Source organism: Dysidea avara, chromosome 4 (genome assembly GCF_963678975.1).
Source record: "Dysidea avara chromosome 4, odDysAvar1.4, whole genome shotgun sequence".
NCBI lineage: Eukaryota > Metazoa > Porifera > Demospongiae > Dictyoceratida > Dysideidae > Dysidea > Dysidea avara.
In genome coordinates, this window is record NC_089275.1 from 33231102 (window position 1) to 33258506 (window position 27405).

Here is a 27405-nt window from a genome sequence, read left to right on the forward strand (position 1 = left end):
ACGAACAAATTTAACCTGTTTTGTTTGAAGTGAAGCATGTGAAATGTTACACTTAAGAAATCCTAGGATTCTTAGGTGGTATGTAATTAATGTGTGCTCCATTTCAGGTCTGACTAGATACATTGAAATTACACACACATCCTGGTCCAAATCACGTTTGCCTGGTGGCTACGGGCATGGTTTCACATGCGGCTTATAATAGAGATTTGGCTGATCTTGGAGTTTTGGCATTTAGCCTGATTCAAGGCTAGCAGTCAGACACATCCTTGAATTGTGCAACAGATAAAATCAGCTCACTATTGAATACAGCATTAGTCCACTGCACCAGCTGTTAATATATAAATAACTCCATGCATACACTTCAGTGATGTTTGCAGAATATACCCTCCTTGTGGTCTGCCAAAATATTTGCTCCTCACACACTGCACAAAATTCTTCAAGTTTTAATTCAGCTGGCTCTTTCCTGTTACCATTATCTTCCTGCTTGCTTTATTTATACACTGACTTATGACTTGAAAGACCGGCCCAGACTGTTTTCTAAAGTCTAAATAAGAAAAACAGCTCACATAAAGTTCCCTTCCGTATGGATGAACATCACTGATACAGCTCAATGAGCTCATCCCACAATAATACTTCGTTACTAATGACAATCAACAAAAACCCACAATCGATCCGTTAATTCTTTTTGTCTTATGTTTAATCACCCACTGGAGATGCCACTGCTAACTTTTAAGGGAAGTTTCAGCAATGGTAAGTTGCAAGCTTCAATTTGAGAAAGCGTTCCATTCCGTGGTTTAGTCCATCATTCCGTTCCGTTCCGTTCCGTTCCGTTCCGTAGAATAGTCCCCACCGGGTGAGTCTACGAAGTGCTGTGACTGAAAGGTGATGCGCTGATGCTGGCTTTTTAAGTCAACACTGAAGTTTCACAGGCACTGAAGGGCTGGGGCGGGATTAGAGACGTACACGGGTAATGTAACAGTAAATTACTTCAACTGTATCACTACAGCGGGTATGAAACAGCTGGCTACTAGTTATGTACGGCCCTGCATGGGCCGGAGTCACACTGACGAGTCAGTGGAGGCATATCGTGGCAAAATTAAAACAAATCAGTGACTGCTCACAATTAAACCAAGAGTTGACAGCACAGTGTCTATCAAATCAGCCAGCTCGCTATGGCTAATGACCTTGCCCACTTCCACACTGTTTTGGGTTTGGGAATTGAGGTGGGCGCCTCACACCTCGACGTCATGGCGGCAAGTTTGAATCTTCAAAGAGCACAAAAGCGATTTCATAAACTAACGAACAACTTTTAGAGAAATTAAATGTACAGATACATTGTGTAAAAAGCCCCTGATAGCCGCAGCCTTTTTACAATACAACTTCATGGTTGAAAGAAAATCGCTTCAATGGGATGCGATGACGAATAAAATGAAAAAAAAGAACGATGCACATTTGAATAAATAATATAATTAACGCATGGTAAATGGGTGGGCGATGGAACAAACTACTCCAACAATTTGCCTGACTTTTCGTGTGGTAGTTACTCATTATACAAAGGTTACATGCCCCTGGTTTCGAGGTGGAATCTTTTAGTAAGCCTGAGATTTCGCCATGCGGATTTTAAAAGATTGCATAATCGATCCCTCATGTAAATGACTCACAGTAGTGGTCGCGTGTATATTATTTTGTGGGTGCGCGCTTTGTGCTTCTTGGCCTCGCGACTCACTACCGTGAGTCTTGATAACGGACTGCATCTAATACACTACCCATGCACCGTAGCTACGTTGGGAATTTATTCGCAGTGTGGGTGGGAGCTAGGTGACGCCTAATTACCTAATAATCACGGATGTAGTGTCGACAAGTGTAACTCACTACAGCCTTAGCTCACTGTAAAAATTGTTTATTAAATAAGCTAAGGCAACGGATTGGAGTGAGCTGGCAGACCTAAGAAGATTGATTTAACCAATTGAAGCAAAGAAAACAATAGCTGTGACATTTAGGAGCAGGAGCTACAGAAAACTTATAGAATTGCAGCCAACCCTCAGTGGCGTAGCTACCATTGAGGCAGCTGCCTCGGTAAAAATGCTTAACAGCAGGCTGAGCAGAACTTAGTTTTGGAACTCCGGATTTTCTACTCAAGCGTTACTAGACAGCACTGCTGTACCCCAGTAGCTGAAAAGTGGTCCAGCACCATCAAGGTACCATAGGCTCCAGCCCTGCTTAGTACTACAACCATAGATTCTATTTTGTATGGCTTGAATTTGTAAAAGATCGAGATACTCTAATAGAGCAGTCATCGTAATATACTCTAATAGAGCATTCAATACAGATTATAGCTGCAGTTCTCATTACACTGCTTGATCATTTACATGTATGTCAACTGTCTTTACATTACTTTTCAAAGGTTCCAATGAGCCAACTGCATGGCATTACATTGAACTAATTGATCATGCATTAGCCGTTACAATAAAAAAAATAGCTCGCTCCACATTCCATTTCAAAGTAAAATTTTCCTTGAGGGGAGCATTCCCCCAGACTACCTAGCTTGACATGCTTAGCACATGCAGTTGAACATCACATGAAAGAGATAATTATCTCTGACTTAAACATCACTTCAGATCAATAAAAAGTAGTGTGCCTCCATTGCAGTCCATGGATGGCCTGACTGCTAAAAATATCTCTGGAGTAAATTGTGCTGCATGTAATTAAACTAGTCTTATAATTGAAGCATGGTATACTGTAGCATTAACGATGCTGGAGCATTACTTATTTGTATTTGTATTTTAAGGATAAAGGCTTCTGCCTGTACATCCATAAACAAAATTAATAATTATTATGTACTTAGCTATTCTAATTACTATACAAAATCAAATAAGCAATTACTGTAGTGTCTGTCCAGTAGTGTTTTAAAATCATTGACAGAGGGAGAATCAAAAATAGATTGGGGTAATGAATTCCAGTCATTGATTACTCTGTTACTATAAAAATTAGATCTTGTATACGAATTAGTGTGATGTTTGAATAGTTTCCTTGTGTGACCTTTTGTTGCAGTAGAAGTGGATGGGGTAAATAAGACTAGTTTTACTATATAAAGTACTACATGATTTATTAATTATACCGAACTGTTATCTCCCATTTAAATCTACTGTATTACGGACCCGACACTCACACAACTTTAAACTAGTACCTTACCAACCAAGAATTGATGTATATAAAGATTTCTTCCTCCCAAGAACTGTACCAGAATGGAATAGATTAGATACTGAGATTATTGAGACCGACTGTGTTGAAGAATTTAAGCAAAAATTAGCCTCTTCTATGTATATAGTTAAGTAACTTATCGTAATTGCATATATTTTTATAGTTTATTATTGTAATTGTACATATGTATATAATTAAGTAACTTGTCGTAATTGTACATACTTATATAGTTAAGTAACTAATTGAAATTGTACACATGTAATTGCACATCAGCATTATACCCCTGGAGGGTCCTGCTGATTAACAATAAATAAATAAATAATAATAAATGATTTTCTATATCATAACTGCCTTTGAGAATTTGGTACAAATATATCAAATCACTCCTCCGTCTACGGTGTTGTAAAGATGGTATGTTTAGATGTCTTAATCTGTCGTAGTATGATAAATGGTTGATAGATGGAATCACTTATGACATGTAGAAAAACACTCAGAGTCTTCTGAAACAGTTTCCTCCATCCAACCAGATAGTCAACCTCCAAATGCTGTACCACCCATACTTGAAAAGTATTTGTGAATCAGTTGAGTCAGAAGCAGACCCTCAATTTAGTCAACGTATAAACTTTGCGTCGGTAAAAATTTTTTCCTGGCTACGCCACTGACCCTACATGTGATTAGCTATAGCTGTGACTTGATTTTTGTAGTACATGTAGCTACTAGACTATACGTACGCATTATAAATCTTTCTTATTAAAATGTGTCATTGATGACTTCAAATGCCACAACAAACCATTTACCAAAGCTATGCACTGGAATTTGTGCATTATATAGCTAGCTATAGTCCATGCATGGAAGGTTAGCTACTTGACTGCATTAAAGAGGGAAGGAGGGGCTGACTACTCGTTACCAACCACAGGAGCTGACTACATAGAATGATGTGCATGGACTGACATGTAGTTAGCTGAAAGGATAACGTTTCTTTGCAATAACATACTCGTACTATAGTACGTTCGCGTTGAGCTGAACCCTCAAAAACGATTAATAACTTACGATTGCTACATCGCATGGGCCTCCTGTATTGCTCGATACGTAGCGCTTCTCGATCCGCTAAAAATATATTAAAAGCGCTTCATTCGAATGTAAGACACTCCAGTTATGACACTGTAAAGTTTCGCCATACATTTTCAATGGGGAAGCCTCTAAAGCGTGGCCCTTTGATGGTCATGTTGACACATGTTTGTGGCCAAACCAGACGTCACACACCCGCCCTCAACACGCATGATTTCACCATCCGTTATGTAAGAGGCTGTAATACACTTTTACAAGAAAAATAAAACAGATTTTGTGTGTGTAAAACAGAGATGCATAAGTAGAAGAGCTGGGGCCACTGTTGCACTATTTAGAAGATAAGTGGCCTGCTTATATTCAGGTAAAAAACTTCTTCAGCCTCAAAAGAGAAAAAAACCAAATTATAACAGCTCAAAATCTGTTATTCAGCATTGGTGTTCCTGCAAGTGAGCCAAACAACATGTATTTTATTTCACATTCACCACAGCTGACTATCATCTTCTGTTCCCATTTAGTCAATTTGTCATTTTAATCCTTTTCTTATCACTTCACCACACATGTACACAGTTTTTACAGCCAGCATTTTGTTTTTGAAGTTACATTCCCAAAAAACTCTAAAATTTTCAACAAATGAAATAATACTGTTTGTATGAATTTGGGCTGATAGTACCTGTAGTGACTTCCAAACACTCCTGCACTGATTTAATATAAAAGGGATGGTATGTTCAACTTCTGCTAGCACAATAATTTTTTATTAAAGTGCACACACTTACATTTCATCTGTATTTTCATGTACTTCACAGAGTTTAATCCCAGCTACCCGATGACTCCTGGGGAACAAAATCAAGTTGTAACACCAATGCTGCAAATATCAAACAATCTTACATCAGATGAAGTATAAGCCCAGAAGAAGACTTGGACCCGTTGCTGCTAGTGGAAGATTCATTAATACCACCATCACCATCTTCACTATCACTGCTGATTTGGATGAGGAATTGCTCTAGAAGTTCTTCATTACCCAAGTCTCATCCAAATACACAACCAGTCTTCCTTCAGTTCTGTTGCACCTCGTTCATCTTTAATATTTATGATGCTGATGGACTGTGCAGGGCTGCTCATAGCATACCCTGCATATACGTGTAGTGACATTAAAGCACAAACAGTTTCAATGCTAACCTCTTGTCATTAATCGTCTTGTACTTAAATCCCATATCACTCAACACTCTTTAAAGCAATGTTCTACCCCCCCAGAGAAAACACCATCATTCTTAAGTTTGGCCTAAGACGGAGTACGTGACAAAGTTGCAGGTTTCAAAATTTAACTTACCAAAATCTTTGAGAGCGATAGATTTCCTTCCTTCCGTACAATGAATGGATCTTGTCTGACAGTATCTGGGTCAAAACTGTCTGCATCAACATGGACTCGTAAACATTTGTACCTGACGATTACAATTGAGCGGGCTTGTGCAAATTGCATTTTGTACCTTTTTCTTGGCGTAAATAAACCACCTTTCTTGCGGTGCTCCATTCTAATAGATGTCCTTGAAATCCCTGCGTGGCGTAATGTATGCCAAAACCCAGCAAAGAAGGCATTACATACAATACCGGTGGCCTTCGAGATTCTCTCTGTGATGTTGATAGAAATTTTACATTTCTTCGCTTCTTGCTTAAAGTACTCCCATAGTTTCATAAGTAGATACTTCGTTTGGCTGTTTAACTTCTTTCCAAGGGGGGTTCGCTCCGCACTCGCTGACGGTGCACTGGACGCCATATTCACAACAATTAAGTGCGCGCCCGTAACATGGGCTTACGAATAAATGCGTCATAAACATTATGTTTAAAGCCTTTGATCTTGTATGGCTTCTTAATCAACAACCCAGGATTCAGCTCAACGCAAACGTACTATAACTGATACAATTGAAATTGCAAATACTGATCTATTTATGACTATAGACTCCAATCATATTATTGTACCTAATGTATCTGTGTTTATGTGATTCCTGAGCACACCAGCTACAGCATGGCTGACTGCCCAGTAAACAATAATTACATAACCAAGTTACATAACCAAGTAATAATAATAATAAGCGACGTCATAAATAATTAAATAATTAATTAATGTACAGCGAAACTACTTAGCACACACACAAATGCTCACCGGGATTGTGTTAGACGATAGTAAAACAGGAAAAATAAAAAGGGATTTTTTCTTCCGTCCATTCGTTATTGAATAGAGTTTTCCATATAACGCCATCCCTTTTCAGTACGTGACGACCAGTAACTCGTTAGTTACCACTCGTAAAACCTGTTTGCGTGCCCAGTAACCAGTAAGGCCGGTTTGTAGCTCATAGCAACCAATTCAAATGCGCTGCGCCGCCTGCACGTTAAACAAGGCTCTTGAGGGAAAGCACTATTATTGGTGGAAACAACAATGTTTTCTTTCTTGGAGGTTAGTTCTATGTAATGTACTCCAACTAATACTTTACTGCAGGTAGTTTTTAGGGTATTCCATTTGAGAATTAAAATGCGCAAAAGCATTAGAATACACTTACGAGATTTTAGCCTATAGTCAGTAGGGGAAAAGTCTTATTATTGGGCCAAATTTACAAGTTTGTGCTACTGTCAAATCACTGATACTACGCTGTGTGGTCTGTTATTTAGTGACTAGTCCATAAGTGGCGACTTACTATTTGTATCATTCAAGGTAGCATTGTTTAGCTAAAAGGTAAATTTCTATCGGCCAAAAGACTGTTTACTATGCTCAGGATTGAGTAAGGGGCACCAAGAAATAGTTTGTCATGTAGCAGTCATTCTTATAAGACTTGTTTGTGTTTCATGTGTATGCAGCTTCTGTAGACATATCAGTACTGTGCATGTTGTACACTAACGATGCAGTCACATGTGTCATAAGATAAATAATATGCTTTGAACATTTGCCTTTACCATACCTTTACAGCACTGGATGTGCGACTGCTGGTCAAGACAAATCTATTGTAGATAACATGGCTTATAGCTACTATAGCAATCAAACCAAGCGCTGTAATATTGTTAACACTGAGTAATAATGACTACAATAGCAGTGCAAATGCAGATGTAATGAGCTATTCAATTTGTGAGTGTTAGTGGAGTATGTACTAGGATTCTGTCTTATAACAGTGCTGCCTGTTCACATCTCAAAACAAACCCGAAGATTCACTCGCAAACAACTATAAACTTGTTGCTAACTACTCACGTAACACTAGTCTATAATATATCGTACACATACAGGATACTATAATATAGTTATGTTCTGGTTAAATGTCTGTTGTTACATATAGCTTGTAATGTATGACTGTGTACAGTACATATGTATAATAACTTACAATATGTAACCGTCTCAGCAAAAACCCGTCTAGTTCGCACAAGCATGAGTATTGAGAAAATCTAAATTTTAAAATAATTCGTAAAATTACACAAGCTACAAGAAAAATTATGCAAGTTTTTCTCGGGCTAATACTCGAAGAAGGAAGATTCAAATCAATTAAACTGTACACCATCTTACTCATGGGGAGTTCGAAAATCTTTGTTTCATTTCTGTAGCCCTAATGATTTGCATGTCACGTGAGTTTGTTTACGGAGCAGTAGACGTAAACAAAGCTATTGATGTTTTTTTTAATAAAACCGCCTTCATATGCCTATGCACAGGTGAATACAAGGCTAAAACTATACCTTAGTTGGTCTGCCAATCCATGGTGAACATTGTAAGCCAAATTCCAACTTTTTAGACTAATCCAAACGGAAGTTATGGCTACGAATGCAAGTGCCTGTAGTTTATTTTTAGTATAGTCACTGTACAAATTGATTTCCTTATTCTTCCTACTTTCTAGCGCTGTAATTCCAAAACTACTCACCACAGAAGGCTGAAACTTTGGTGAACCATTCCTTGAACTATACATGCAGATAATGCTGAGAAATTTAAAAAAATATTTGAAAGTTGTGCGAACTAGACAGGTTTTCACTGAGATGGTCACATATGTGACTATTGTAAGTACATTAAAGTGAAATAAAGTAATGGATAACTCTCAATCTTTCTTTAATATTGTTGCTCTGTGTTGTGTTGGCTGGTCCATCTGTACTGCTATACTTTTTTATAGCATACTGCAGTATTGTTACTAGGTTGTACTGAGAACAAAGCAGATGGGGTTGATAATGGTCCTATTCAGTGTCATACATGGTATTGGGGACATTAGCTTTATATAAGTTGACCATATAATATTATTATGTATGTATACTGAGCACAGAGTGTCTGTATAGTAGCGTTGTGAACCGGTATGGAAAAACTGGTTATTAACTGGTATTGTCTTTTTCCCACTCACTTGGTAGACTTCTGCTGCCAAGTGATAACGTCATAGCATAACCTCAAAGCATGCGTAAATGCTGTGTAACAACAAAATAATATTTAGGCAATTTGCAGTTGTTAATTTGACGAAATACACACTATTTAATTTTTATTAAATTTACTGATAAATTGGCACTACACTGTTGCACATGTTGTAGGCTGACAGATGGATGAATTTGTATCCTGAATGTTTCTTGTGCTGAAATGTTTGCCTTGCAGATTTAGTGCTCAGTCACAGCGAGCTGTCCACTGATCCTTTTCACAGGGTTAGATCACACGACACATAATCAAATATCTGAGTCTGACCTGGATTGGATCATGTGTGCAATGGATCAATTAGTTCACGTTGAAGTGTTTTAACATAGTCCTGCTACAAACTAGTTTTTTGTGAGCCACACCCACTTATCATGATCATGTACAGGGTGTATATCTCAAAGTAATACAGTAAACCTTTGATTTCTTTAGGATGTCATATCAAGTTACACATACAGTGTTAAGGAGTGTTGACAATGTCATCAGTGGACTGCTTATTGAAGCCAAACTACAAGGATCATTGAAACTTAATGCTGAGTAGAGACCTGACCAACTAACACATTGAAAGTGACTGTAGTTATTGCATCATCACTTCGAGATATGCATTTGTACAGGCTATACTGAAGTAGGAAGATCTCCTCTCTTTATATATTATGAACTCTTGCTAGTGGCCATGGGTTTGACTCCATGTAAACTTACAGACAGCATCAAACATAAGATTCATGTAGACTGTAATACTATTGATAAATGAATACAAGCAGAGTCTTACAATTAGAGCAAATTTGCTAGTTTGTGTGTAAAATCACTGATATGAGCAGTTGTTCTTATAAATAAGACTTGTTCGTGTTTCATGTATACAGCTTACCTAGACATATCAGTACTGTCCATTTGGTGCATATAGGCACATATGTCAGAGAATAATAGTAGAGCTTTGAGCATCTTATTTAAAGATCACTTTCACCATACCATGCAGCAGTTTGGATGTGTGACTACTGGTTAAGACCAATCCATTGTAGATACACTTTTCTATACACTTCGTAGAACGAAATTAATTTTGTGTCTAAACATGGCTTATAGCTGCCGTAGCAATTAAACCTATCACTTTACAATTACATCGGAGTACTGATGGCTACAATAGCAGTGCTAATATAAATGTAATGAGCTAGTCATTTTGGGAGTGGGTAGCCATGTTAGTAGTGTGCATACTAAGATTCTATGATATAAACTATTGGCATATAGCTTATAATGTATGTGGACAGTATAGATCCTTGCTAATCCAAACTCCTGTAATCTGAACACTTGCTAATCCCAACAGTTGAAATGACTGTTCTATTAGGGTATTTTGAGAACAAGTGTTTGTTCTATTGTTCTATTAGAGTATTTGAATAGGGTTCTGTATATAGTCAATAATCTGAACAATTTCACTACTTTTATCAACTTGAGAACAGTGCTGTTCAGATTATTGAGGATCCACTGTTTAATAGATTGCTATAATATCCATTTTATTGTATTATTAGCTTACAATGTGTGACTGTTGTGTGTACATACAATGAAATTAAGTGATAGATAACTCCCAATCTTTCTATGATAATTCTGTTCTGTGTTGGCTGTTCCATCTGTTGCCCTATAATTTTGATAGCATACTTTAACATTGTTACGAAGTTGTACTGAGCTTTCAGTGTCTTTGTATTGGTACTGGTGACATCAACTTTATAATATGACCATGTATTTTGTGTATGTGCACTATGCACATGGCTTTCCCCTTGTTATCTGTACAATGGTCCTTCTATAATTTAAATTCATTAAATAATGGAAAGTTAAAACTGATTGATTTATATACAGAATTCCATTCAAATACTCTAATAGAACATACAGTGAACAAAATACTCTAATAGAACAGTCACTACTGTTTGAATAACAAAACATTTGGGTATCGATGGCCGAACATTAAAGGGACCACTGCACTGGGGCATGTGTGACCTATTAGAGTATTTCGTCATTTAGTGAACATTCTATTAGAAAAAGTGTATGTTTTATTAGAGTAGTTGAACGTAACTCTATATGTGACCAGATTTTACAGAACCGATCCAAATCGCACATCAGGCAAAATCAAACTAACACCACCAGTGGATAGCTGCACTATCGTACTACAAGTTTTGACCCTCAGCACTACTCAAACTACACGAGGCTGGTTTTTACACACGTCTTTTCTGGGTGGTGTGGAGTGCTCAAATGGCGGTTTCAGGCCTTGTGAAGGACCTGGCTTGGCAAGAGTCAGTGGTTTACTGGTGGACAGCCTTATACTGTTGGCCAGACGTGTTCTCTGCTGATTTTGCTACATATCAGCCACTAAGGAGCCAGCACAGCCCTGTAATCTGGTGTCTGGACTCCAATCGTGGTCTGCCTCCATTTTGAGGTCTAACTTTTGCCCTCCCCGCCACCCCCCAGCCTCCACCCCTTTGTGAGCACTCGTGATACTACTTCGCTCGTCCAACTGCTCACATTTTCTATCTTATTTGGCGGGAAACTGTACAAGCAGCTACAAGTACTGGAAGTGGCTTGAAAGGTAACAGATTGATGCATCTTTTGTGTAAATTTCATACGCGTGCTTGCTATCCTTGGAGAGTTATGCTGGCTTCAATTCTTTAAAACCGTTTATCTCGGAACTTCTAATGTGCGATTTGGATCGTTTTTCCAAAATCCAGTCACATATCACCATGTAATTATTCTATTTTTTTTAAGGTAAACCCTTGCCATTGGTCTCTTTTAGGGCCATACCTGTGGTTGCATGTGTTTGAGGACTCACACATATAAGTTAAACAATTGGTATAATTATCAACAGTTAGTTTCATTGATATCCAACTATTAATTTATTTTGTGTAGCTATTAATTTTAGGTGTGCAAACGTAATAGACGTACATCTATGTCACACAGTTAGCCTGTGTATTATCAACACTTTAGTAATATTGCAGTATCCTCTCCATGAAATGAAGCAAAACACTGGACAGTACTCAAATGAATTCGCCCATAATATACTCTAATAAAACAATCATATACTGGTCAACAAAATACTCTAATTGAACAACCACGTACATCCAAGTTGAAACTGCCAATTCAAATGGTAAGAATTGACCTAACCAAGTAGTTGCCTGGAAATATTCAGCCTCAACATTATTGAAAGAGGATATGAGTTACAGTACCACTTTAATTTATCAGAAGTTTGTGAATAGTGTAGCTGAGGCAATAGCCAGTATCATGGTCATTCTCAATTAGGATTGCACACATCAGTGTGATTTGCTGGCCCAAGAATGGACCACAGTACAAATAAGTCATGTACATGTATTCCCACTAACTATGGCAACCCCATAGTATGGTTGACTTACTAGATCATGTGTTAGATAATTTGTTGCCATGCAACAGTACTGAATCCACTGTATAGGAAGAAAGAATGATGATATAAAAATAATTTAGAAATATTTACTTGGTTTATATTTTTGTTCTATTCTCCACTCCCATTGTACTAATAGACTGCATTGTCTGTAGTATTAATGTGCCATTTCCTGGAAGCTATACATTCACTGTTATGTATAGAGCTGCATGTCAGGAAGATCAGTTGGTGTGGGTTAACTCTTTTATTAGCAGTCAATACAGGAAGGTGGGTGTAAAGGTGACCTCATAATGTTAAGCTCAACTGGTCTAACTGTTCTCATTTTACACTTACTAGCTACTGTATGTATCACATAAAAAATGGACATAAGTATAATATTATCAGCTAGCAGTACACTGTAATATATGGATTGAACCATGGACAATGCTGTATATGTACTTATGCTAGCTATTTATGGCAGCAAATGTTTCATTAGTGTATACAACACAGCAAAAATCATGTCCCAATTCTGCCTGTACTAACTCTGTCTTTAGTAAGCATTGCTAAAATACTCTTATACTAAGACAAAATTGACCACAGACTATATAACTGACTTCAGTTTTGGAACCTGTGATCTGTTATTGCATCAGTCTATAGAAAAAAAAGTTTGGACTATATTACTAGTTTCAATAATACTGAAATATATGCAGTATTTTACATGATTTTGGCTCTGCAATTTAATTTGTTAATAATGTTGAGCTATAATTATGACACTTTCCAAAGGAAAAATGATAAACAGAACAGTATGTTATATTTTATACAGATCATGTGTAATCATGATGATGGATTGGATGCTTCAGCCTTTGTATACTATGGACCAATACTATAATAATAATTTGTTTACCTGATTATCAAGGTGTCTTGCTTTCCAGATCGGTTTACATGCTAAAGGTTTACTATAAGTGTTCTACACATGCGTCCTTTTTTTCATGATCAAACATCCAAATTAACAGGTTCCACTGTATTATAATGACATATGAAAGCTCGTTATTTGTTTATATGCTGGACATATCTACTGAAGCCGTCATCAATTATAGTTAGAGGTTCGTGCATGGTGGACTACCTTTACTTATTGTGTACACTAGGGATCTTCTTTATCTATAACTGAAGTATAATGTATTGTATCACATTATGTCTGTATACAAACGTTTAATATGTAGGTACTATAATGTACGTACGTACATGCACTTCATATAATATAAACAAGAACCATTTATATTATTAGCCTGCAACACTGCAAATTTTCTTGGCCATGGCGTAGTGTTTCCAGACTTGGTCTGGGAATTTGAAAACTTACAAAGTGGGTAGTTACTTTGTTGATACTAGCCAAGGCATAACAATGTGTTTGCCATGTGGAAAACATACATAATACACTATATCATAGACCACATGACAGTATCTAGGAAACTGGTTGTTAATTAACTGTGACATCATTACAGGACAAGTGGGCAATCTACTTGTATAAAAGGCTGGTATCCACTTATTGAAAATTATAGCTTAAGATCAACAATGAATATGCTTTATAGTTTAGCAGTTATCTACTTGCTGCTGCAAGTGGTAGCCAGTCAATCATGTCCTTCAGGTGTTGACATGAAGTTACCAGATGATACTGACCTGCTAGCAGAATTCTATGTAGATGGAAGTGCAACTCAAGTTTTACCTCCACCAGGTATTTTTACATGTTTGTGCATTCATTTTGTTTAAGTGTGTACTGTACAGTACAGTACCTACAGATATGCTGGCATGTACTATATTAATACCCTATAATAATTATATTTCGTTTTGTTCCAGGAATGATTGTTGGTGTGGTCCTCTTCTCAAACAGACTCCAAGATCTCAGTCCTGCACAGCCTATTACATTAAGAACTGCCATATTCAAAGATCCCATTGCTACATTTAGTGTGATTAGATGTCAAGAATTTCTGTTTGCCCCTGCTGTGGTCATTCCAAGTGGTCTATTTCAGTTCATTGTGGAGGGATTTGATTCCACTGGTTTGGAGTTTTTGTTTATTGAAGGACCTCATTATGGTCTTGCAACTCTTGAACCATCAACTACTGAATCAGGGACTTCTACCCCAGAGTCTTCTGAACAAGAGACTTCTGAACCAGTGACTTCTGATCCAGAGACTTCTGAACCAGGGACTTCTGTACCTGAAACTTCTGAACCAGAGACTTTGGAACCAGAGGCTTCTGAACCAGAGCAGTTGTTTACATTAACAGAAGGCACAGTAAGACCTCAAAACTTAACTATCCTTAGAAGACAATCAGCCAGAGTATTATTAACAATACAGAGTACTTTATCTGCCAATCGCACTAGGTTTACAGTAAGGGCTATAACTTCATTTGGATTAAGAGTGCGTGTAAGACCCAGGAGATTTATCCTAGAACCAGGAAGCAGCAGAAACATAATATTACGTATGAGAGCAATGAGAAGGACAATACCTGGCTTACAGCATATTTTTGTTGAAGTATCATCATCAGTTCAACAGCTAACATACACTAATGAGATTACTGTATTAAGGGTAAGCACATATCACATGTTATTATATTACTCAATTTAAATGTGTAGAATCAAGCAACTACCAGAGCTCCCACTCCTACTGATATGTCAAGTGACATTCCAACTGTACCATCTGCAGAGCCATTTGAATGTGATAATTGTCTCAATGGTGGACAGTGTTTTGTCCATCCAGAGTCCATACCAAGTGGAGTTTCAGAGATCGGCTGTATTTGTACTACAGAATATACTGGACCAATGTGTGAAAGTGAATTGTCTGTTGACTAGCATAATATGTGACTGAATCAATTACATGTGTACACTATTACATTATGTCATTTTACATCATTATAGTATTTAAGTTGAGGAATATATGTAGCACTACAGATGGTACTTACGCTGAATTATATGTACTAGCCAGATGTGTCTGCGTACTAGTTATGTTCATAATATTTATTTATTTATTATTAGTGGTTCTGAAAAAGCAAAGCTTATAATACCACACATTAATAATCTACGGTTTGTCCAATGTACATCCAGCAAAGTTTAAAAGAATTAATGTTAGCGGCCACAACAATGTCAGATGGTAAAGAATTCCGATCATTTATTACTTTTGCAGCAAAACCATATTTCAGTCTTTGTATTTGTTTTCACATGAATTGTAGTCCATTCGATCTTGTACAGCAGGTGTTATATTGAAAAAACTCATCAATTGGTACATCCACAAGTCTGTGCAATGTATTGCTAATGCTTGTAATATTACTTCATTAAATGAAAACTATATAATTATTGCATTAACAAAACTTATAAAGATTTAACTTTTGTTAATTGTCAGTGTGAAACAGTGTATTTCGCCCACACTGTAGGGTCCCAACTTCCTATACTTCCTGGGCCTCCTATAGTCTGGGCAGCAGCCCTGTTATCCTGTAGATTCTTATCACAATACACATGTGATAAGATGATATTTGCTGGTTCCTGCAGTTATCTCCAAAGCTTATAACTGCTATGCTACACGTGTAATATTAAAAGCTTCATCTGGTGGAGCTTTATTTCTCACTGACAGTTCATTTGTTTTATTTAGAGGTAGCACACGAGTTGCAGTAAATGACAACAAGGTTGGAGAGAATGGTGGGGCTATTTACTCTACTAAAAATTCTGCAATTGTATCTAAGGATAATTCAATGGTGATATTTTCTACAAATAGTGCTATGACCGGGGGAGCTGTGTTTTCAGACAAAAATGGCTACATAATAGTTGCTGGGAACTCAACAGTAACATTCCTTAACAACAGTGCATCATCTAGTGGAGCTTTACATTCACATTTATCTAATATTTCATTTGTAGACAATTCCATGACAACTTTCATTGGCAACACCGTCACACAAAACGGTGCAGCTGTGTACTGTTTCAGTGCTCACATCCGATTGTATTCTACTATAAACTTTATGTCTAACAGAGCTACACAAAGTGGTGGAGCTATATGGTCATCGGGTGGTTCACATATTTCTTTTAATCAAAAGTCATCATTCATCAAAAACAAAGCTGCAAATGGTGGGGCTATTTTTATATCAGATTCTAGTATAACATTTGAAGAAAATTTGATTGTGTTTGATGCTAACATTGCTGTACAAAATGGTGGAGCTATACATTCCACAGATAGTTCCATTATTTATTTTAAAGAAAATCGTTCACTATTATTTATCAACAACAAAGCTGGAAATGGCGGAGCTGTTTCTATATCAGATTCTAGTGTGACATTTGGAACTCACAGTATTTTCTTTGATAACAATACTGCTCTACATAGGGGTGGAGCCTTGTACCTCAGTGATAACTATAACATAACATTTGATAACAATAGCAATGTGACATTTAGTAATAACAATGTTGATGGGTATGGTGGAGCTATATATGCAATATTGGCCAAAGCCACAACATATTTCACCTTCAATGGTTATAGTCATTTTCGTAACAACTATGCTAGAGCTGCAGGAAACTCCTTGTATATAATTGTGACAAAATCGTGTGATAGTAGCTGTTTAAATGATAGTATTCTCAGTACCAGCAAAACGAATTGGCAAATTAGTCAGTTTAGCAAAGAGATAGCTGTTACTCCCAACAATATTAAACTCTACCATCCTGCAACATGTATTGTTGGTAACAGAAATTGTGAAATATACTATATAAACAATATAATGCTAGGTGAAGAAATTATTCTTGATGCTTGTATATTTGACTATTACAATCAATCTTCTTCTAATGCAGTACAGTTTACAGTTACTGGTGAAGATGATCCCAATTACCAGGTTGATGGTGTACATGACATTTCAATATCATGTGGTAGCGATGCATTTCAAGGAGTTAGTATTACTGGAAATAAATCTGTACCCATTGTATTTCATAACTACACATTAACCATTGCATTTCACATTGGTCCCACATCTGAAGAAAACAGTTTTTCCATCAAGCTAATAGTTGTGCTATCACCATGTCACCCTGGATTTCAGTATGATAAAAAGTCAAAAAGATGTGCATGTTTTGATGATAGTGACACTGTGTTCTGTTCTGGCACTACTTCGATTATCAAGAGAGGCTATTGGTTTGGTAGTGTGAATGGATAACCAACAGTAGCAGTATGTCCTGTTAACTATTGTGACTTTAGCTGCTGTGAGACCACTGATGGATTCTATAGTCTTTCACCATTAAGAGCAAGTCAGTGTAGATCACACAGATCTGGTCCTGCTTGTGGTAACTGTGAGGAAGGTTGGACTCTATCATTTGATTCTGCTGAATGTGTCAAAACTGAGAAGTGTACAGCAGGACAGACAGCACTGGTAGTGATATTAACAGTCTTGTACTGGATAGCTGTAGTTGTAGCAGTGTTTATTATGATGTATTTCAAGGTCCCAATTGGATACTTGTATGTTATCACATACTACTACAGCATAATGGATGTGCTGTTGAACCAAGCCTTATACCTTTCACAATGGCTTCTCACTACTTTTAACACTGTTTCTAGTATTTTCAAAATAACTCCACAGTTTCTTGGACAACTTTGTTTGGTGAAAGGAATGAGTGGAATTGACCAACAGTTCATTCATTTTGTACACCCCTTTGCTATTTCTTTAATTCTACTAGCAATAACTTTATTAGCAAGGATATCCTACAGGTTTTCATCATTTATCAGTAGGGGAATTATCCATGTCATTTGCCTTCTACTGTTATTATCATACACTTCAGTGGCAACTACTTCACTACTGCTAATGAGAGCACTGACATTCTTAGATGTGGATAAGACTTACACATATCTATCTCCTGATATTGAGTATTTTCATGGTCGTCACTTACCATATGCTATTGTGGCAGTGTTATGTACAATAGTGATTGTGATTGGTCTACCACTTCTACTCCTACTTGAACCATTCCTTAACCAAAGACTAAATTTTACGAGGTTTAAACCACTACTAGACCAATTCCAGGGGTGCTACAAGGACAAGTATCGTTATTTTGCAGCTTATTACATGATTTATCGACTGGTGATAATAATAATCATCATCACAACCCCATCCAATAATGTTCTAATTCAGTATATACTTATCGGTACATGTGTAATAATGGCTGCAGTACAAGTACTATTGAGACCATATCAACTAAAATCACTAAATACATTTGATGGTATAATTCTATTGTTAACAATTTTGGTTTCAGTGATACCAGTTCTTGATAGTTCTAAGACAGATGTTCGGGTAGGAATAACTTTATTTGTAGTGCTATTGCCACTAATACTGCTTGTAACCATTTTGCTATTAACGTTCAAGAACAATATTAGGAAAATGTTAGCACACTGCAAACCTAAAAACACTGAAGAAGCAGTCAACAATTCTGATATACCATTGGCTGAATTTGGTGTTGTTGTTAATGAATACTCAAGGAGAAATGCTACTATATGTGCTGTGTAAGTTACACAGCTGTATGCAACCATACAATGCAAAATACATGTCCTATATAATGTAGACATTAAATTTACTAATTCAGGTGTTTGCATAGAATTTTCAGCTTCCGTCATAGCCACTAAATCTAACAAGAAATTCACCAACTGGCCTGAAAGTGAATAATATAAATTTTCTGTTTTATAGGCATCTTTCCACTTGACGGAGCACTTTGGAACAGTTCCAATACCTTTCAAGCTATAATAAAAGCCTGAAACTATGTAACTTTACTATGTAAAACTCACTATATATTGTCAATCACTGTGTAATGAATTTTTGCCTTCTTCACCATTTTCAAAATTTATCTGTGCTCACCAATCCACACAATCAACATGTACTAACAAATGATGTACATGTCTATATATATATATATATATATATATATATGTTATACTACAGATATCATGGTATTCGAAATATATACCAAAAGATATACAAACTTAGAAAAGATGTTATAGTGCGAGGCTTTGCCTCGCACTTTACACTATTGCTAGGTAAAAGGGATTGGTTACTATGGTACCAGTAGTTGTCAAGTCGGACATGCCCAACTGGTAAAACAACTAAACACTATCAAAAAATTTTAGCCAATCAGATGCGTATATCAAATGTACAAGTGATATACTAATTCTATTGGCTAGTTTGCTGTAGTATATCAAAAATATACCACAAGCTGCTATTGGAGTTTTTGTACATTGATGTTGTATTAATATATATATAAATACATTATAACTTTTCTAGTGGTACTGGTTGATATTATATGTAGTATAATATTAATACCAGAAAAATATTTTGTAAATGTATGGATAACAGACATTCTCGTTTGCCTTAAAATCAACATTATTTTGTAGAATTGGAAATTAAAGAACATTGTATTAGTGGAATATTATTACCGTTTTCATTACCTGCTACAGTAGTATAAAGTCACCATTTAATAAAGTAGCTACTTGTTCTGTATGTAAATGATCAAATGTATTTTGTCTTTATAGTGACCAGGTCAAAGATTGTGATGATGACAACATTGATTTTGCTCGATATCGAGAATCTTTCATAGAAATTATGGATGATATTAATGACTAAAAGTCACTGAATTTGCAATGCAACATAAAGCAGCATGTGATACTGTACTGCACATTGCATAATAATATTGTTTATAATAGTATTCATGTAGCATTCTGATACACTTGTGATCAATAGCTATATGTATTATAACCAGTATGACACATAATACTTTTTTTACAGGCATTATGTACACACACACACATGCAATGCATTATATATGGTATATATGTGAAAGTATGACTGAGGCTTATATAGCCATTCAACAAGCATTAAATGGGCACAGGCTATACACTGGTACACACTTTTAAGGATAGCTAGCTAACTACTTTGTTATATATTCAGTTGTCATGTATATTATTTGTGATAGGTCAATGATTTGGAGAAATAGTAGATTAAAGATTTCCATGAAAAGTAATAACTATTGTACTGTTTATAATTAGTATAACAAATCAAAGTGTCCCATATCTTAAAACTGGGAAAACTGCTTTCTTAGCGTATTTCCTGAGGATCTATGACTATTGTGATGACTGGCTTGTGTCAAGGTACATTGCTGACTTTCATAATGCAACTGGCTTCTTATGTTGCAAACAATGAAACCACACCTGTAAACTATAGCAACTATACAATAGTAAAATGATAACATACTGTAACCTTGAAAGAAAGTATGTATGAAAAGAAGGGAACATGCATAACTGATCAGATTCTTTTGTCTTAAAAACTTACAGAAATGTTTATCATCCAATATGGTAGCTAGTACTGTATAGCTATTAGGGTATGCACTTTTTCACATAAGTGCAAGGTGTCAATTTTTGATAGCACATAATGGTTTCCCTGTGCTGACTATCATAATTAAAATATACAGTGGCCAATTCTCTCAATAATTTGCCAGAAATTTCTTAAAACGTTTGCAAAAATTTCCAACAATTTCCCAAACTTTCTCAAAAGTTGTATTTTTTCAAAAATTTCCTGACTACAATCACTTTTAAAAACTTTCTCAAACTTTTTCAAAAGTTTTGCACTTTGAGCTAAAAACTCTTAGAGCAGTCACAATGCACTAATAATTTCTCTAATAGTACAGTCACTTTGTGCAAAATTACTCTAATAGAGTAGTCAAAAATTAGAGATGGGATGCTACATGCCTGTAATTGATTGACTTATGTATAATGATTATTTCATAATTATACAACCATTTTAAATACAGGAGATCTAGATTACAAGTCTCGTGGCAACAATCACAGGTGATCCTATAATGTCATTGTGTACCTGTTTTTATTTCCCACTTCCTCATGAATTTTAAAGCAGCAATCCAATAGAGTTCAGTCAAAACTATCTAATCCAAAACAGCAAAGCTGTAAAAAAAGTGTGCAGCACTCAAAAAGGCTATGGTGAAAAAAGATGTGAAATCCAAGGTGACGGCCAAGAAATGGCTGTGATGGTAGGTTAATGGTAAAAATTTTAATAACGACAATTCAGGTGAATATTTGTGCCGCTTGGTCTTGGCACAAAATTCACCTGAATTGTCATTATTAAAATTTTCACCATTAACCTACCATCACAGCCATTTCTTGGCCGCCACCTTGGATTTCACATCTTTTTTCACCATAGCCTTTTTGAGGGCTGCATACTTTTTTTTACAGCTTGGCTGTTTTGGATTAGATTTCATTTCTTTTTGTATTTGTATACCGCCTATGGCCGGCTTTGGGACTTTTTTAACCCATCTTTTTTTCTTTACCACAGGAAGAAGAAAAGATGAAGTAGATGTACTTTAAATATTTTATCAGTAAATGTACAAATTATATATATAATACATATATTAATTACAGAAATCTCCATGTTGGTTTCTTTGTAACTGAACACTCTACAAGGTGACTTCTTCTAGATGCTCTCTCTACAGGATGAATTGTTTGTAGCTGAATGATCTACAAGGTAACTTCTTCTAGCTGATCTCTCTACAGGGTGATTTGTTTGTAGCTGAATTCTGCACAGGCGATTTGTTTGCAGCTGAGCTCTTTACAGAATGGTTTCTTTGTAGCTGAACTCTCTAAAAGGTAACTTCTTCTAACTGATCTTTCTACAGGGCAATTTGTTTGTGGCTGAATTTTCTACAGGGTGATTTCTTTGCAGCTGAACTCTATACAAGGTAATTTCTTCTAGCTGATCTCTCTACAGGGAGATCTGTTTGTAGCTGAACTATCTACAAGGTAACTTCTTCTAGCTGATCTCTCTACAGGGTGATTTGTTCGTAGCTGACTTCTGTACAGGTGATTTGTTTGCAGCTGAGCTCTTTACAAAATGGTTTCTTTGTAGCTGAACTCTCTACAAGGTAACTTCTTCTAACTGATCTTTCTACAGGGTGATTTGTTTGTAGCTGAACTATCTACAAGGTAATTTCTTCTAGCTGACCTCTCTACAGGGTGATTTGTTTGTAGCTGAATTCTGTACAGGTGATTTGTTTGCAGCTTGGTTTCTTTGTAGCTGAACTCTCTACAAGGTAACTTCTTCTAACTGATCTTTCTACAGGGTGATTTGTTTGTAGCTGAACTATCTACAAGGTAATTTCTTCTAGCTGACCTCTCTACAGGGTGATTTGTTTGTAGCTGAATTCTGTACAGGTGATTTGTTTGCAGCTGAGCTCTTTACAGAATGGTTTCTTTGTAGCTGAACTCTCTACAAGGTAACTTTTCTAGCTGATGTCTCTACAAGGTCACTAATTTGTAGCTGAACTCTCTACATGGTGGTTTCTTTGTAACTGAACTTTCTACAAGGTGACTTCTTCTAGCTGATCTTTCTACAGGGTGATTTGTTTGTAGCTGAACTCTCTACAAGGTAACTTCTTCTAGCTGATGTCTTTAAAGGGTCACTAGTTTGTAGCTGAATTCTCTACATGGTGGTTTCTTTGTAACTGAACTCTCTACAAGGTAACTTTTTCTAGCTGATCTTTCTACAGGGTGATTTGTTTGTAGCTGAATTCTGTACAGATGATTTGTTTGCAGCTGAGCTCTTTAAACAATGGTTTCTTTGTAGCTGAACTCTCTACAAGGTAACTTCTTCTAGCTGATGTCTCTACAAGGTCACTAGTTTGTAGCTGAGCTCTCTACATGGTGGTTTCTTTGTAACTGAATTCTCTACAAGGTGACTTCTTCTAGCTGATCTTTCTCTACAGGGTGATTTGTTTGAAGCTGAACTCTCTACAAGGTAACTTCTTCTAGCTGATCTCTCTACAGGGAGATTTGTTTGTAGCTGAACTCTCTACATAAAGGTTTCTTTGTAGCTGAACTCTCTACGAGGTAACTTCTTCTAGCTAATCTCTCTACAGGGAGATTTGTTTGTAGCTGAACTTTCTACATGATGGTTTCTTTGTAGCTAAACTCTCTGCAAGGTAACTTCTTCTATTGATCTCTCCACAGGGCGATTTGTTTGTAGCTGAACTCTCTACATGGTGGTTTCTTTGTAGCTGAACTCTACAAGGTAATTTCTTCTAGCTAAACTATCTCTTTCCATAGTTGCATGAACTTCCTACAAGGTAACTTCTTCTAGCTGATCTCTCTACAGGGTGACTTGTGTGTAACTGATCTCTATACAGGTTTCTTATTTCTAGCTGATCTCTTGAATTCTCTTTAGGGTGACTGCTCTATTAGGATGACTGCTCTATTAGAGTATCTCGATCTCGCACTTGCTGCACCAAGTTGGATTTCGTGTTATAACTCCGTGGCTTTAAGTCTGATTCTTCTACACCATTGATGAGCCTTTCTAAGATGATAACTCCATCTGTACAACGATTTTCAAATCATTACCCCTAGCGGTTTATCTGGTAGGCGTGGCAAGCAGTCGTTTTTTTTTTTATTAGCTATATTATAATCTCGATTGCGTAATTGTTACACACTGTTGGTTTTTTCGTTGTATCTTCCTGTTTTTTAGCTCGATTTCTTTCAAACTACAAAAGGTTTGAGGTTCAATAGTTAACCTATTCACCCACCGATTTTCAGCCTCTTCCCATACGCGGTTTACCCTGTAGGCGTGACAACACATTGCGTTATTTTTCGTGAATAATCGCTCATAACTCTTTGCCTGTTTATCGTATTCCAGCCGAAGTTGGTACCGAGATGCGCCTTTATACTCCCCTTCTGTGTGCCAAATTTCAAGGCAATCGGCTGTGGTGTTCGCGTTTTATAACAGTTTTTGTAAGTGTGCGACAAGAGGAAGAAAAATAAGAAGGAAAAAACCCCGAAGAAACTGAGCCAATTTTTGAAGTCGCATATCTCGGGAACGCGCGAAGCGATTTCGCTCAAATTTGGAATGTGGAGTGCTGAAGTTGGAGGGCATGTCCACAGTAAAAATCATCTTGTTTCATCAAGGAAGCACAGAGCTACGGAGGTGCGAAAATTGCGTTTTCTTTCTTCCTGTTAATATACTCACGGGTGTTACGCGCCGGCTTCTTGGGCCGCACGACACACTACCGTGTGTCTTGATCTCCTTTATATCCATGAGGACCAACATCTCCCTTGATACCCTGTACTCCATCACGACCATCTCTACTATCCCTACCTTCTCCCTTTGATCCTGGTAATCCCATTTCTCCCTTTTCTCCATGAAGACCAACATCTCCTTTCACATCTGGTATTCCATCACGACCATCTCTACCATCTTTATCTTGTACACCATCTCTACCATGTAACAGTTTAATGATAGTATTGTCTGTTTGAATTGTAGTTTGTGATTTTTGGTTTCTCTCTTGACTATTTCATGATGACTAGTGTTATCCCTAGTATCATAGTGATCTTTGTACTGTGGGGTGATAAAAGATTTATTATTATTATTATTTAATGAAACATATGCCAAAAATGTTGTACCTTTCCATTCCTATCCAGTAAGACATCCGTGATGATGTTTAGTTGCTCCAGTGTTGTAACTGTTGTTCCCTGATCTGATTATTAATTTTTGTTTTGATAATTTGTTTTTTGAGTTGCTCAGTCTGCTCCTGATTGTGATATTGTTGTTCCATGACTTGTGTGTTTAACTGTATCAATGAGGACTGTAAGTACCAACCAACAACAAACAAATACTACTACCAGACATACTACTGAGAGCAGAATACTGAAATGTACCATTGAAACAGAACCCATCACTGACAAGCTGTAGTCAACTGAACATCAACTGATAAATGCTCACTGTTGTCTACTGTTTATATAGTCTCCTACTGTACTATATATATATCCTCCAATCAGACAACATGTCTAACCACTAAATAACTCTTGTACAGAAGGCACACTGCATAGTTTACCATATTTGGTTAAACTTTGTACTAACTGCATAATGTGCATATATGGTAGTATTATAAAAGCCTTTGTATTGACAGTATACATGCATGGCTAACTCTAATGCTTGTTTACTGCCATTAGGTATTCAAAATAATTTTCTTCACTTTTCACTGAGCCATGACGCATGTAAAGGACAGTAATTTAACAATAATAGCGAAGTTGTGTGGTCATTATAAGGCATAAAAGGGGGCTATTTATGGCCTAAAAGCTAGTTGTACATAAATGACCTTTCTTTGGCTAGTTGTAAGTGGTGATTGGCCTAGCTAGTTGAAAAACTTACTAGTCAGTTGTACCACAAAAAAAAACTCTTTACAAAGTTATATATTTTAACAAGAGTAACCATTATTTACTCTTGATTATACTTATGTGTTGTACACCTTTAAGTCTTGTAGAAGTTGCTACAGGGATTTGAATAAAAGTACCACAAGATCCATTCTTGAGATAACTTGGCCATTTTCAAAAAAATTTCCATTTTGTGGTCTGCCCTTTGATTAAAAATTGCCTAACAATCCAACTAGTGTGTGTAATTTTCTTTCTTTTACAGTCCACTATCAAAATCCAATAAAATGAGGCTTGCATGTACATACATAATTATATACATATACGTAGTTCTTATTTTGTCCCTTCAACTTGCTATTTTCTTATCCAGATCTCAATCATCTTCTCTGCTTCCAAATTCAATCTAGAGACACTCAAGTTTCTAAGATTTCCCTGGGGAGTATGCCCCAAACTCCACTAGTTAGTCAGAAATCCCTGGGGTTTTCCTCTTTACTGGCACTTTGTCACGTACACAAGCCCTCTCTTTACTTAGCTATTTGGATAATACAGCACAACAAGTACTTACTTCAAATGCTATATGCAGGGGCGTACGCAGGAATTTTGAAAAGGGGTTTTCACTACAGCTAAGTGACTGTTATATTAGAGTAGTTTATATTGCCTGACTGCTCTATTAGAGTACCTGACTGCTCTATTAGAGTATCTCGATCTTCAGTTTCACCAAAATCATAATTCATAACAATGCTATAAGCGTTGCTATCATGTTAGAAACTGTTATTTAACTAAGATAAAAGTTTGAAATGTGTCCTGTTCCATGACAGATTACAGATTCTGGAAACCTGAAGTATCAATTTCTTAATGTTTCAAGCACTGTGTAAAATTCAAAGGGGTTTCCAGAAACCCCTGGAAACCCCCCTCCGTACGCCCCTGTATATGTGTACCCCCCCCCCCCCCCCCCCCCCGGCTTAGGGCTAGTTGTTTTTAACTGCTGGGTCATTGACTGACATAACACACACGCATGCACACACAGTATATATGTCTCGCTGACATATGCATTTTACAAGGTTCACAATCCACTCAGGGTTTAAGGTTGATTTGTATACTATAATACAGTAGCTAGAGCTGACAGCTTTTTAGCTAACTAGTCTACATTCATAAATGCATATGCAGTTGAAGTTATACATGAACTGTATGTACATACTAAAAAAATACCTTTACAAGACTGCTAATAATTATTTAGATTCTTACCTGATTGCTTTAGTTGTCATGAAAGTGACCATGAAAAAGTCAAGTATTGCTTACCAAGTATGCTAATGGTTCCTGTATAGTGAGTTGCTGATCAATGAATATCATTTCAGTCAATTGAGCATACTGTTAGACACAAAGGCAAATTACTGTAAGCATCCTACAGTATGATTGTACTGTATGGTAGTACTGCATAGTAGGGATCATGGAGTTTTGCCCTACAAAATTGCATGAAAACCAGCCTCACATTTCATTCAAAATAGCTACTGTAAGTTAAGTAAAACCAAGCCCAAAAATTCCTACAAAGAAACCCCAAATTATTCCAACAAATTTCTATGGAATTTTAAAAATTTCCTAATTAGTTAACTTACTCATGTTATAAGCATAACTTCTCCTCCACATTATAATTTACCTGTTGATGAAATTTTTGTAGAGCTGGCAGTTTTGCAGCTATTTTCTACATGTATAAATTTAATAAATGTCTATGTAATAGTCATGACACAGGGCCATTGGGTCACTATGCATATATTACTTAGGTGGTCTGAATTCTAACTTATTTAGACCCTTTATGTAGTTGTTGTACATTTACACTGTTGACGGCTGCTTGTAACAGAAAAATGTATCATAAGTTAGTAGAAACAAGCCATCACTCCACCTGTAACAACAGTTACGGATCTAAAATTAATTTTCAGGTGATGATGCATTGCCAGTGCTACCAATGTAGGTACACATAACAAACATGAAAAGAGTCTATTAAGTAAACATGAAAACTATGATAAGGGTCTAAATAACTTAGACACCTCCAAAATCCACCGCAAAATGGTCTAAAAACATTTTTACCTTACAGTTGAAGTTAAATATGAACAGTATATGCTTTTTTTACCAAGTGATTACTTTTATTTGATTCCATAAAAGAA

At 36.5% G+C, this 27405-nt stretch overlaps 2 protein-coding genes and 1 long non-coding RNA gene across 6 annotated transcripts in view; 2 read left to right on the top strand and 1 right to left on the bottom strand.

Annotated features, from left to right (window-relative positions):
• LOC136254748 (uncharacterized) overlaps positions 1–27405 on the top strand; it is a 304047-nt gene that overhangs the window by 39400 nt on the left and 237242 nt on the right. The window lies entirely within an intron of this gene.
• Positions 4481–6170, bottom strand: LOC136254729 (uncharacterized). Of its 3 annotated transcripts, none has more exons than XR_010700713.1 (8): positions 5875–6170; positions 5754–5820; positions 5597–5708; positions 5446–5548; positions 5155–5396; positions 5043–5099; positions 4940–5001; positions 4481–4883 (listed from the first exon to the last, which is right to left on the bottom strand). It is a non-coding gene; the product is annotated as an uncharacterized lncRNA (long non-coding RNA). The 3 variants fall into 3 exon arrangements; XR_010700714.1 differs by having other exon boundaries at positions 5870–6170; XR_010700712.1 differs by having other exon boundaries at positions 5754–6170.
• On the top strand, positions 6399–14970 carry LOC136254745 (uncharacterized). Its single transcript, XM_066047491.1, has 4 exons — positions 6399–6718; positions 13690–13776; positions 13899–14629; positions 14677–14970. The coding sequence occupies exons 2-4, from the start codon at positions 13698–13700 to the stop codon at positions 14890–14892; spliced, it is 1026 nt and encodes a 341-aa protein (XP_065903563.1). The 5' UTR covers positions 6399–6718; positions 13690–13697; the 3' UTR covers positions 14893–14970.